Below are 14541 nucleotides of genomic sequence, written 5' to 3'. Positions count from 1 at the left end.
GGAGAGTCATAAAGTTAACAGCCTGTTTCTAGCTCCAAGCAGAGATGTACTATACATGGATGTGATGAATTCTGCAGGCAAAGCAAGTAGGCTATGAAGGGACCGTTTCCCATCTTTATTCAGTTCTTCGTCTGGAGACGAGTGCCAGCTTACCCTGTTGGCAAATGGAAAGTAGAGACATTTAGAATTTCTGAGTTGTTTACTAGGTTTAAAGGTCTGGTGATTTTTTCTTTTCTTTGCTTTTCATCAATTGCACCCAAAAAAAATCGGAACTTTGAACATTAGGTAGATTTTCTGTGGTCTGGGGTTTTCTGAATAATAAGCCTCTAAAAGTGGTCCGGCAAACTGATTTGCCTGTGGACTGTGATGTCGTCGGAATCTGGATCTATGTAACTGGGAATCAATGTGTTAATACTTTTCATTGTTTGAAATGCATTTTCTTAAATGGATAGATCCAGATTGTGATTCTGATGACAACGCCGTCCACAGTTTGCCTCTGGACCACTTTTTGAGGCTAATTATTCAGAAAACCCAAGACCACAGAAAATGTTCAAAGTTCAATATTTTGTTCTTCTTCTTTTTGAGTTTAGTAGCCTACGCAACATTCCAATGAATAAGTATATAATACACATCTCCTGACATCCCTTTACAACAGTGGTTCCCAAACTGTGGTGTGTGCACCCCTTGTGGAGCGCGAGTACCTTCTAGGGGGTGCGCGACAAGAAAAGGCTAATGGTGGTGCTATGTTATTTTAAATATATTATGCCAATATTTGGCAAGTATATGCAGAATATAGCCTATGCTGCATATATATATGCCATATTCAGGTTCATATATGTGCATATATGTGGATAAATAGGAAATATATGTCTCTATATAGCGTATGCAATTTATATTTCCATGTGGGGGGGTGCATCAGATAGGTCGGGAGGTGCACGGCCAAAAAGGTTTGGGAACCGCTGCTTTACCACAACGCTCTTACCTCTGCCAGTGTTGCATCCCAGACCTCTTACCTCTGCCAGTGTTGCATCCCAGACCTCTTACCTCTGCCAGTGTTGCATCCCAGACCTCTTACCTCTGCCAGTGTTGCATCCCAGACCTCTTACCTCTGCCAGTGTTGCATCCCAGACCTCTTACCTCTGCCAGTGTTGCATCCCAGACCTCTTACCTCTGCCAGTGTTGCATCCCAGACCTCTTACCTCTGCCAGTGTTGCATCCCAGACCTCTTACCTCTGCCAGTGTTGCATCCCAGACCTCTTACCTCTGCCAGTGTTGCATCCCAGACCTCTTACCTCTGCCAGTGTTGCATCCCAGACCTCTTACCTCTGCCAGTGTTGCATCCCAGACCTCTTACCTCTGCCAGTGTTGCATCCCAGACCTCTTACCTCTGCCAGTGTTGCATCCCAGACCTCTTACCTCTGCCAGTGTTGCATCCCAGACCTCTTACCTCTGCCAGTGTTGCATCCCAGACCTCTTACCTCTGCCAGTGTTGCATCCCAGACCTCTTACCTCTGCCAGTGTTGCATCCCAGACCTCTTACCTCTGCCAGTGTTGCATCCCAGACCGCTTGCATTTCCAATGCGGTCCATTCTCGCTCCGAAGCAGCTGGACGATCTGCTCCTCGCGGCCATCAGCAGGTCCTGAAGCCGGCTGATCTGGCTGGGGGTCCGACTGTGGCCCTCCACAGACGACTGGAGTTTGTCTGATAGTGATGGTGGCCGCTGGCCGCCCTCCTGTCCGCGCTCAGGCTCTGGGTTTGTCTCCTCATAGTCTGGCTGCGCTGCTTCCACGTTCTCCTCCTGCTGCTGGCCTGTTTCCGCCAGAGTCTCCTCAATACGCTGCAGTATAGACTGGTGAGGAGACGGAGGGACATATTCAAACAAAGCCTGTAATGTAAGCCATGGAATTGACTCACTTATAACTGTCACAATGAAAATAATGTTGTAATATAGGCGCCTACGACACAGCAATACCAGTCCAACAACACAATGCCTGTCGGACTGTTAGTATACGTCGGACCAAACACAGGCACCCCACAAGAAGTCATAGTGATTCACATTCTTGCATTGCATTAACACCAAAAATGAATTTAGCTACTCCAGGTATTCAAAGCACAGGTAGCGTACTGTAGTCTGGTTAATGCCGACTGTCCAGTATACAGGTCATCCCTCTCTATGTTCCCAGGGTCCTATAGTTGGGGTTAGGGTCGGGGACGTGCAGAGAGTGTCAGAGAGGCAGGGGCTGAAATCCCGTAAGAGGGCACTTTTGGACAAAAATAGCAGATCTATAAGCTCTCAACGCGTCGCGCTGCGACGCGTTGAGAGCTTGTAGATCAGCTATTTCCGGGGCGCAACCCAGCACTCTTTAGCTAGTGGAGATGCGGCCTACGTCATGGATTTCTAAACAAGATCTTGTAGATCTGTTATTTTTCAATAGCTAAAGCATAACATAATGCTAACACAAAAATGGGTTAATTAAATAACAGTTTAAATGGTGATTGCTTCTTAAACGGCAAACTGGTTTCTCCGTCGGGGAATGTGCATGTTGCTCCATTTTCATGACTACATTTGAAACTCTGATTACAATTGTTTATACATACATTTGTTGTGTCTGCTTGAACTATAAGACTATACAAAATCACACACACAAACACCTATACCAACACAACCCTGTTTGTGAAGTGATTTCTAGGTGTTTTTGTAAGCATGACAGCACAGAAAAAACTGGAATGAATTGTTTCATATTCTCACACAAGATCATACCACTATGCTCCTATAGCACTTGACAGCACTTGACAGCATTTGATCACGACCTCAGTCAAATTAAATCAAACCACTGTAGAATTTCGCCTTCATAAAAAGAGTCAAGCATTCAACCAAGCCGTGTAATAAGAATGTTTAAAACATTTGGTGTTCCTAAGTACACTGTAGCCAACAGTAGCATGTACACACAACATCTTGTGTTTTTAACTACATGAAACCGTACAACTTGGCAGTGTTTAGTGCACACAGCTCCAAAATGTTTCAGCTCAATACCCAAAAGAGAAATTTGGCGTCTCCCCAGGACCCAAACGCACAACAATTTATTATGAATGAATCACTTAGGGTAGATAATATAACTGAAAAGGGTGAAACGTGTGGAGCGCATCAAATGCAGACAGCTGGTTTCTTACCTTCAGTTGGTCCAGGTCACTGGTGGAGTAAGAAGACCTCCCTAACACATGGCTGCTCACCAGTGTGAACTGACAGAGCACCACCAACAGGGCCCACAGGAAGTCCGTCCTCATGTTGTCCTTTAAGTCCTGCTTCACAATTCGCTCCTTCTACCGCTATGCAGCCACTCTTATCCCATTTTGGACGGGGAACCCCTTTTGGTGTTTTAAGCATTATGTTGTACTTTTAGCTATTGAAAAATAGCACATCTACAAGCACATGGCGCGGCACCGAGTGCCACGCTACGAGCTTGTAGATCTGCTATTTGTTTTAAATCGTGAAAATGTGGTGCAAATCTTTGAATATATTCTTTCAGAGTGAATGTTTTTAACTCAAATCTTTACTTCTGGGGGGGTCCCTGGAACAACATATTTTCAGATGGGGGTCGGCGGCCAAATACAGATAATTTTGCGGGTCCTGGGCATGAAAAACATTGAGAACGACTGTCAGGATATAGAAGACATTTGTAGAATCTGATCTCAGGTCTAAACGGGTTATATACTGTAGGCACAAACACAGTCACACACTCACAATCCAAGAGACAGTCATGTGTCACTAACTCATCATTTTGTAGATTGCCTCGAGTGCATTCTCACACCTCTGAATGATAAGACCGCTGGTAAAGAAGAAATGTCCTTTTAACCCATTTTGGGCGGGAACCCCTTTTGGTGTTTTAAACATTATGTTATAATTTAGCTATTGAAAAATAGCAGATCTACAAGCTCATAGCGCGCCACCGAGTGGCGCGCTATGAGCTTGTAGATCTGCTATTTTTGAAAAACCGTTAAAATGTGGCGCAAATCATTGAATATATATTTCCGAGCTACATTTTTTAACTAAAATATTTGCTTCAGGGGGGTCCCTGGAACTACATATTTTGAGATGGGGGTCCGTGGCCCAATAGAGATAATTCTGGGGGTCCTTGACATGAAAAAGGTTGAGCACCGCTGACATAGAAACATGGGTTTTTCAGATCTTTTTAATCGACCTCAGTCCGAAATGGGTTAAGTGGCCGTCCGGGTATAGTGGGTGATGTGTTGTGTATCATGTGTAAGTCTGTGTATTGTCATGCTTGGACACAAACAGTGGCATGATGACCTGAGGAGGCGTACAATCATGATGACCTGAGGAGGCGTACAATCTTGGAGGCGTGAGCTCAGACATGGCGTGGGCGTCCAGGAATGCAGCGTCCACTATACGGATGCTTGGGACATCGTCTGCACACCTAAATATATACCATAGTGGTATAGCTCTAGCATTCTACCGTGGAAACCTTTCAAGGTAATACCCTGAAACGTAAGGCATCCTATAATGAGAAGACTTGAAGTCAGTTCTGCTAGGATGTCTGTCTGTCTGTCTGTCTGTCTGTCTGTCTGTCTGTCTGTCTGTCTGTCTGTCTGTCTGTCTGTCTGTCTGTCTGTCTGTCTGTCTGTCTGTCTGTCTGTCTGTCTGTCTGTCTGTCTGTCTGTCTGTCTGTCTGTCTGTCTGTCTGTCTGACTGACTGACTGACTGACTGACTGACTGACTGACTGACTGACAGTGTAGTTTGCTGTATGTATGTGACATGCTGTGTGCAGGTCTATATCCCTAGATAATATTTCAACATGATAGCAGTTCCCAAGTGGTAGCTTAGTTGCAGTTATCAGCCTTCAAAGACACCAACCATATATTCACAGAATGAAAAACTGTTTTTTGAATAAAACATGTCATACAGAGGGAAAAATGAAGAATTATCTGTCTTTCACTCACTTTAACCAATGAACATCATCATAATCATCACTGTCATATCAATATCAATTCTTCAGTATTCGTCATATTCTCCGTTTCACTTCAGGTTTGTAGCTTGCACATTTCTGTGCACTTTAATTTGTTGGTAAGGCAGGAGCAATCTGAAAGCTTGCACGTCCGTACACACTTGCAGGCCATAAGTTCCAGCACAGCCATTTGTGCTGGTGCCCCCCCCCCCCCCCCCCCCCCCCCCCCACGCACACATCCAGTCTAAAATCAGCATACCTATAAGAATAAGAGATGTCATCCATTAGGTCAGATCTGAACGGGTCAGCTCCATATATGGAGATCTAAGGGTGGCAGCGGGGGCAGTGTCTTACAGGGTTTGGTGAGGTCTGGCCATATATGGAGCGTATCTTGAGTGTACAGGGTTTGATGAGGTCAGAGGTCAGAGGTCATCTCGTCTTATCTCATCTCAAATGCAAAGCACGAAGACCTCTGTCAAAGGCTTCTCAGATGCCAGGATTGAGTTATATGCTGACCAGATATAGCCTGGTTAATAAACCAGACCGAATCAGCCGTTGGCAAAAAAAAATTGCCTACCAGCGGATTACGGTCTGGCGAGGCTCAGTAGCACGCCTCTTTCCTACAACCGAGAACAGGTCGGACCAATCGGGACACGGTATGCAATATGGGCGGGCTTTGGTACAGTGACGTTCAATGCTTGAGACCTTTGACTGGCAGTATCTCTGACCAATTGCGTCAAAGAGAAAATGTTTGAACCCGCCCCCCCGGGAAATGAAATCCAAGTGGAGCCAGCCCAGACTAATATACCGCGACAGTGTTGTGTGATATTAGTCTGGCTTATTAGCCAGGCTAGACCAGATAGGGATATCCGGGTGTGGTGGAGGTCGGACTGCTGTTTCCTCAGGTCTTTCAGAGGGCAACTGGTCATTTCAATAAGTAGTGACTGCTAAGCCCTCAGGGACATCTTGCTAGGAACCCCAAGAGGGTGACAGGTCATCTGTTGACATGGTGTCCACGACCAGGACATCCTCAGCTTCAGTTTTGCGCATGAAGACTTGAAAGTAGCCAGACCAGACATGCTTGATTCCTTCAAGGCTTGCCCCAGGATTAAAGTCATCAAGGTTACATAACTTAATTATGACAAGACATTATTTGATGGACATCAAAACAGACTTAGACTGTAAGATCCTTCTCAATAAAGGTAAAGCAAAACATATAATAGCTATTTATGGGTTTCAGCCAATTTATGCAAATATGCTAAATGACAAAAGGTTGAATAATTTAGTCATGGCAAGATATGAATTTCAGTACATGTATAGACTCAGAGTCTAAGAGAGACTAAGATAAAACTTTCACTTAAATTGTGAAAAATGTAGAAAATTTCTAGTAAAGTATAGAAATGCCCTTATTTTGACCTCATTTCTTTCACGACTTATGCAAATTAAAAAGGTGGCATGATTGCACTATGGTAACAGATGAATTTCTAAACATCACAAACATAGACTTAGACTCTTAGATCACCTTTTTAAGTTAAGTAAAGCAAAGTTATAGTAATTTCTTGTTTTGGGGAATAATTAGCTAATTATGATAATGTATTACTATTATAGGCCTACATGTTTATATACTTTTATAACATACTCTTATATGTCATAGCATTTGTGTGTGTGTGTGTGTGTGTGTGTGTGTGTGTGTGTGTGTGTGTGTAATTATAAGTGTGAATCAAACATAATTGTAACATATACCACCTACAGTAAACTGCACAAAATCCTACTCTGCATATAATGGGAGTTAATGGGGAAACAATGATTGTCCCAAAAAAGTATTAAAGCTGCTCTTTTGAAAATGCTATCATGTCTCAAAGTACTTATATGGACCCAACAAACAAAATGGTAGCAAAGAGATTTTGCCACCAAAAATGTCCCTCACTTCTGGTCTGGCCCATGGACTAAATGGCATCTGTGCCCCGTATGAATATTATGTTTGTTTACACTGTGATGAGAACGTATTGCTCATATTACTGTCGAATGAACATGAACCAAGTTTTTGTGGAACATCTTGCTCCATTAGCTTAAGACAGGGGTTCTCAACGTTTTTGGCCGGGGACCCCCGGAAATGCTTTGGCAATGTCTCGGGACCCCCGCCCCGCCCCCTCCCGACCCCCAATATAAATTGACTGCTACAATAACCTTAATAATAGAGACAATACACCATAAATAAATACTGAAACCAGATATAATCATTAGGGAAGGTGTATGCATGTACTATGTGTACTATATGTAAACTCTTCATTTCCACTTTCCAGCCATTCAGTTGCAAACACCCCCCCCCCCCCCCCCCCCCCCCCCCCCCCTGAGGGGTCGCGACCCACGGGTTGAGAACCCCTGGCTTAAGACATCCAATGTAGGCCCACTACATTTCTGGTGTGAAATGGTGGAGAGGGACGGACCCCACAAAAACACACACACACACACACACACACACACACACACACACACACACACACACACACACACACACACACACACACACACACACACAATGTTTCTCATTGGTTCCTAACTTCCTATAGGACTTGGGGAGCAGTGTGATGATGAAGGTTATCGCCGGTGAAATTGGTGAGCACCTGGGCCTGGGTGCTCACGCCCCTTCCCCTGGGTGCTCACGCCCCTTCCCCTGGGTGCTCACGCCTGCTCCCCAGTCCCTTGGCAGATCCTTGATTTTTGCACTCCTTCCAACATTTATGTTAACCCGGAACCCCATTTGGTGTTTTAAGCATTATGTTATACTTTAGCTTTTGAAAAATAGAAGATACAAGCTCATAGCGCGGCACGCTACGAGCTTGTAGATCTGCTACTTTTGAAAATTCGTGAAGATGTGCCACAAATCTTCGAATATATATTCTTTCAGAATTTAAACTCAAATCTTTGCTTCTGAGGGGGGGTCCCTGGAACAACATATTTTCAGATGGGGGTCGGCGGCCAAATACAGATAATTCTGGGGGTCCTTGACAAGGTTGAGCACCACTGACATAGAAACAGAGGTTTTTCAGAAAGCTGTCAGGATTTAAAAGACATTTTGTAGAATCTAGCTCAGGTCTAAATGGGTTAATACATACAACACTCACCCGCACTACACAATCCATTGATTGATTGATTGATTGATTGAAATATTTATTAACAGTTTGCAGAATTACAGTACATTTCAAGCACAAACTCAATACAAAGGCTGTTAACTGTGAGTGGACGACCCAATTAAGCATTACACTTGTTTACAAGAGGGTCCACCATGTTCAATTCATCAAAACATTTAGAGACGTACAAATAGACACTTTTATACTGTATAGACAAAGAACAGAACAGGAATTCATCATAATGGAGGTAAAAAGGGAATGCATACATGCATTACACTATACCGACTTTAGTGATTTCCACACTTTATCTGTTTATTCCTATAGTTTGTTTATTTGGTTTTGATTATTTCATCAATAATTTACTTTTTAAACTGTATCCCTATCCCTTGTTTTAACCCATTTTGGGCGGGAACCCCTTTTGGTGTTAGCATTATGTTATGCTTTAGCTATTGAAAAATAGCAGACCTACAAGCTCGTAGCGCGCCACCGAGTGGCGCGCTACGAGCTTGTAGATCTGCTATTTTTGAAAAATCGATGAACGACTGACATAGAAACATAGCTTTTTCAGAAAACTGTCAGGATGTAGAAGACATTTTTAGAATCTGAAAACGGTACCCCCCCCCCCCCCCCCCCACCCCCCTTTTTTTGTTGTTGTGTGTTCTGGTACCCTATAGGCCAGGGTCATAACAGAGTCAAACCGTATGGATCAGAGCCACATCACACACTGTTACACAATATTATTTTTTTTACATTTTATTGAAACTTTGCCCAAATATAGAGATGACTAACATCATAGTATAGTACTGATGTCATATGGCTGACATCATAAGACTAATGGAATCCATGCTGTTATTCTCGTGTCTCAAAATGGAAGAAACATCATATTGTTATGCATTGATGTTTTTCAAATAAACTTGAACTAACTTGAACTTATTAGACTGGGTCTTTTAGTCTGCTTGGCTCCCTCGGGTCCTCAGCAAGGAGCGTGTGTGCGCTGTGTGCGTGTGTGTGTGTGTGTGTGTGTGTGTGTGTGTGTGTGTGTGTGTGTGTGTGTGTGTGTGTGTGTGTGTGCGTGCGCTGTGTGCGTGTGTGTGTGTGTGTGTGTGTGTGTGTGTGTGTGTGTGTGTGTGTGTGTGTGTGTGTGTGTGCGCGCTGTGTGTGTGTGTGTGTGTGTGTGTGTGTGTGTGTGTGTGTGTGTGTGTGTGTGTGTGTGTGTGTGTGTGTGTGTGTGTGTGTGTGCGTGTGTGTGTGTGTGTGCGCTGTGTGCGCGTGCCTGTCTGGGTCTACTCTTATCTCATTTCACAAACGTCTTCACCAATCAATGGCAGATGTCCTGCTCATGTTGCCAGTATGGCCAGGGAACACTTTTTCCACATTGTGAATATTTGTTTTTCCTTTTTGTAACTTTTGTTTTATACTGAAGTCAATAGAAGTTCGAATCGGAATCAAACATTTCAAATGTGGACATGAATGCAATTATTGTACAGGCGTCATATATGGCTATACTTTCACCAATATTTGTTGACCTGAGATCAGATTCTAAAAATGTCTTCTACATCCTGACAGTTTTCTGAAAAAGCTATGTTTCTATGTCAGTCGTTCTTCGATTTTTCAAAAATAGCAGACCTACAAGCTCGTAGCGCGCCACTCGGTGGCGCGCTATGAGCTTGTAGATCTGCTATTTTTCAATAACTAAAGCATAACATAATGCTAACACCAAAAGGGGTTCCCGCCCAGAATGTGTTAAGAATGCATCAGAATTGGTACAGTAATTGTAACATAGTTTGATAGCTGTTTCATAATCTTTTTTACATTTACTCAGAAGACACCTCTGCCCTGCCCACCAACATTATCTCACTTTGTATTTATTTATTGTAGCATGCAGGTGAGATTGTAAGGTCTTTCAGATACAACAGGTCTGAGCCGCTGTCCAAGGTGCTGAAATCTTTGCTCACTGTAGTGTAGACTTATTTATGTATATATCAGTTGCCTGTTTCTGTAGTGTTTTTGCCCCTCATACAGGTTTAATGTTTGTTTTTAGTTCAATGTTTGTTTTAAAAACGCCGTTGACAATGAAGGGAAAATGTACGTCATCTTGTCCCTAAACACAAACATTAAATGCCATTAACAATAAAGAGGATTTATGTGTTTGTTTTGACACCGTTTGTCACCATTACATCACCTAATCACCTAATGCAGTTGTTCCCAAAGTGGGGTCCGGGGACCCCCAGGGGTACTTGAGGGAGTTCCAGGGGGGACCCAGCTAAATGATAATTTGGAACCAAATGGACCCTTATGGGTCTGTAACTCAGAGAGTGTATAAATGGAACCAAATGGACACTGATGGGTCCATTTGGTTCCATTTGTACGCTCTCAGAGTTAAATTAGCATTGATTTTACAATATTAATTGGGGGTCCCAGAGATAGAAATGCTATTAAATGGGGGTCCGTAGACTAATGCACGTCAAACTGGGGGTCCTTGAAATTAAACGGGTTGAGAATCACTGCTAGAGACATAAATATCTGCCAGGGGTCCCTGGCATATCTTTTCACTAATTAGTGTAAATTTGGGGGTCCTTGACATGAAAAAGTTTGGGAACCACTGACCTAATGTGATTGTTTTACTTGAACCCACTGAAACCCTCTAGTCTAGCATCCATTTGGGGCTAACATTCTTGTTGCTTGTTTACCAGTGTTGTTTTCGTCGACTAAAACTAAGACGAAAATTATTCGTCGACTACCTTTTTCCACTGACAAAAACTAAATGGAAACTAAATGAAAACTAAGGTGTGATGACTAAAACTAAGACTAAATATACTGACAATTTAGTCAACAAATAAAAACTAGACTAAAATGTTAGGAAGGGACTAGTGGACAAGAGATAAGTCATTTTACACTGGGTTGCATGCTGAAAATAGCCGATCTACAAGCTCACAACGCGTCGCAGCGCGACGCGTTGTGAGCTTGTAGATCGGCTATTTTCAGCAATTGTAAAATCAGCCATTATGACGGCATCAAGGCCTGCCAAAACACATTTTAGTCGACTAAATCAACTGTAGATTTAGTCGACTAAAATCTCATGACATTTAGTCGACTAAAACTAAACTAACACTAACACATTCCAGGTGACTAAAATGTGACTAAAACTAAGTGAAAACTATTCAAGAGACTATGACTAAAACTAAAATAGAAATTTGATGCCAAAAACAACACTGTTGTTTACAACCATGTTACTTGTAGATCGGCTATTTTACTGTAGCCTGATGAAGGTCTGAACGACCGAAACGTTGCTCAATAAAATGTTGTAAGTGAAGACAGTGTGTGGGATTCAATTTTGTCTTTCTTCTCCAGTTCCAGTTATCTGACGCACCTGTCCTCCGTAGGTGTGCATAAGGACTTCTTTCTTCTATACTGTAGCTATAGTTCTGAAACTATTTCCCTATAATCACATGCCCAATGCACTGGCCCTTAAAAAAAAAGCTAAACACACAAGCTGCATTTGCAGATCTTGACACCATTACAATACTTTGACACCATTACAAAATGAAAATCCATTATATGCAATTGTAAACATTTATTCAACAACATATAAAGAAACAATTACGGGTCCAAATAAATATATTGGTAAGCCACGAACGCAAGTCAATAAATACAAGTATAAATAAATAGCCTGGGAATATAAATATGCTTGGTATACCAATATGGTATTGGTAGAGACGGTGCAGTTCCAGGAATTGGATGGTAAGACTTCATCTTCTCTTTGGGCCTGCAAGTGAATCAAAAAACACCAGCGTTAGGAAACGTTCCCTTTCACACAATACCTCTTCTCAGGGCAGTATAGGCTATAGTTCTTAAGTTCAATGTCTTTTTTTTAAAGCCGTATAGGGCCTACAAGTTACCAAGAAGATCACCTCAGCTCAGGTAACATTATATAATGTAAAGTATACCCTTAACTTACTGTATTTGCCGACTGTGTTGCAGCCCAGGGAGCTCATGGAACCGATCCTGTCCATCCGTCGGCCGAAACAGCCTGACGAAGAGGATCTCCTGGACGAGTCGTTCCGGACGCTCTTCAGGTTCTTGGCAGAGAGGAACTCCCTGATGGCGGCCTCGTCCAGTCTCGTTTGGCGCTGCTGCTGCTCCTCCGCCTCGGCCTCTGCGGCCTCCTCCACATTGACGTCGTCCAGAGTCAGACCTCCTGCTGCTGGGACTGGCTCTGCCTCGTTCTGCTCGGGAATGGCCTCTTCTAGTCGATGCAGAAGCTCCTGCAATCACAAGATTGAAGTGAGAACCCGTTCATACTCCAGTTTTAGGCGATGAGGTGCCCACCGAAAACGTTTAACTTCATGTAATTGTTGTTTTAAAGGCAGCAAGCGATGGTCAAGGTCAAGTTTATTTGCATGTCCCAAATTAGGCTATTCATTTTAACAGCAGGTAAAAAAAAAGCTCTAGAAACACAGTAAACATACAAAAAACCAGAACAGACATACATGCATGGTCACAAGATCCAGATAACAGATGTTATAAACTGCAAACTAGAACCACCCTCCCACCACCTCACTGCATTTAGACTAGAGTCAAGACTTACCTTTAAGACGTCAATGTCACTATTGGTCAAGCCATTGGTGATGGGATACGTGCTGAAAAGCTGCACGTTTAAGAGCATGAGGAGGCCATAAACCGGAATGTAGTTGAGCTGCATGTTTGTCCCTTAATTCTTCTGTCTTGTGCTGCAGGTGGTCTTTAGTTTCTTTGCTTCGTAGCTGTTTCTGTGCTTTACCCCCACATCACCAGGGTCTTTTATACTGGACTTTCACATGCACAGTTATGCCAGGAATTGGAGTTGCATTCCTGACACCTGATTATGATAACGCTGGCTGTCGGAAATGACTCCTTTTAAAGCTTTGTCTCTTAGATATGAGGCATAACTATGACATAGCCTTCGTCTATACTTTGTTTTAGAAACATACGTAGTCTACATGACGTTGAGTTTACGAGAAGACCTGGCATCTTTAGAATGTGTTACTAAATTTGGCTGTGCATGAGGTGAAGTAATTGGCAAGTTTCCATTATAGGCTATACACAATTACTAATAGGCTAACCCTCCAACCCAAACAGGGGTCACTATGGGCCATCGAAACAAACGTGCCTAAAGTGGCCTTTATGCACGTGATCCTGCATGACATCTTTTCATTAAAATAAATTATTGGACACTGTTTTTCAGTCAGACACACGAAACTCAATTTTGAGTCATATAATAATTATAATGTCCTAAATTTTGGAATTTTGGGAATGGAATCTAACATTATAGCCTCAAAATCCTCTAGCCTACCTACTGCAGCCTTTAGTCTTTAAATAGAAATGTGGGAGACAAATAAAGAGAATGCACCTTGATAGGTCTAATATTCACCCCAGGCTTTTTTTCAAATATTGTAAGGATTCACTGTAAAATCCTCAGTGTTCATTTATCACTCTGATACACTCTCAGAGTTAAAATAACACTGAGGATTGTAACCCATTTAGACCTGAGTTAAAAACATTCACTTTGAAAGAATATATATTCAAAGATTTGCGCCACATTTTTACAATTTTTCAAAAATAGCAGATCTACAAGCTGTAGCGCACCACTCGGTGGCGCGCTATGAGCTTGTAGATCTGCTATTTTTCAATAGCTAAATTATAACATAATGTTTAAAACACCAAAAGGGGTTCCCGCCCAAAATGCGTTAATGTGTAGCCTCTTTGGTGTGAGTTATGACGTAAATATTGGGAACTATTTAACATCGTTCCCTTTTTTTTATCTCAACAAGATAAAGCCTGGAAAATAACTAAAGTTTAACCGGAAGAATGATGTTGTCCTATAGTGGAATTTCCTGTATACTTCCGGTTAGACGGTTCAGTTCAGCCTATGAGAAATATCTAGAGACATGCCTGTGTCTTCATTGGACACTGACAGGATGGACTAAACATTTCCTTTTTATCTTTTGAAAGTTATTTTGGGGGCATTTTAGGCCATTTTCTGACAGGCATATAGTGGAAATGTGGAAGGAGGTCACATTCTTTTTTTTTATATATATATTTTTATTAGGTTTTTTCCATTTTAAAATACAAGACATACATGACCACAAACAAAACATAGGAAATAAAACAAGAGACAAAACAAAACAGTAAACAGAACAAGCGGAAACAAAACAAAACAGACAACAACAAAAACAAAACAGACCCTCACAAGTATCCACCCGTCCTCACCCTCCCATGCCCCGGGGGAAACAGAATAAGTTACTGAGTTTGAGATTCATGCATTAGGAGGTCACATTCATAATGGTCCAGCCCATGGTATAGGGTGACCAGATCCAAACTGTTCATTTGAGGGACTGAAGTATCGCTTGTGTGCATGGGACAAGTGGGACAGGGGATGGGACGGGATGGGGTTAACTTATGACT

The 14541-nt window shown here is 42.4% G+C and overlaps 2 protein-coding genes across 2 annotated transcripts; both read right to left on the bottom strand.

The window, feature by feature from the left end:
* Nucleotides 1–1505: 1505 nt before the first annotated feature.
* Nucleotides 1506–3286, bottom strand: nppa (natriuretic peptide A; the record flags this gene model as incomplete). The annotated part of the gene is made up of 2 exons (XM_079493669.1): nucleotides 1506–1850; nucleotides 3173–3286. 2 exons carry the CDS (start codon nucleotides 3284–3286, stop codon nucleotides 1506–1508), a joined length of 459 nt encoding a protein of 152 aa, XP_079349795.1.
* A 970-nt stretch (nucleotides 3287–4256) lies between these two features.
* On the bottom strand, nucleotides 4257–12799 carry nppb (natriuretic peptide B; the record flags this gene model as incomplete). Its single annotated transcript, XM_079493658.1, has 3 exons — nucleotides 4257–4405; nucleotides 12056–12362; nucleotides 12686–12799. The coding sequence occupies 3 exons, from the start codon at nucleotides 12797–12799 to the stop codon at nucleotides 4257–4259; spliced, it is 570 nt and encodes a 189-aa protein (XP_079349784.1).
* Between the last annotated feature and the right edge of the window lie 1742 nt (nucleotides 12800–14541).

The sequence above is a fragment of the Electrona antarctica genome (genome assembly GCF_951216825.1).
Source record: "Electrona antarctica genome assembly, chromosome: 2".
Lineage (NCBI taxonomy): Eukaryota > Metazoa > Chordata > Actinopteri > Myctophiformes > Myctophidae > Electrona > Electrona antarctica.
The sequence above is the reverse complement of the archived record's forward strand: the minus strand, read 5'-3'. Positions and strand labels throughout refer to the sequence as shown.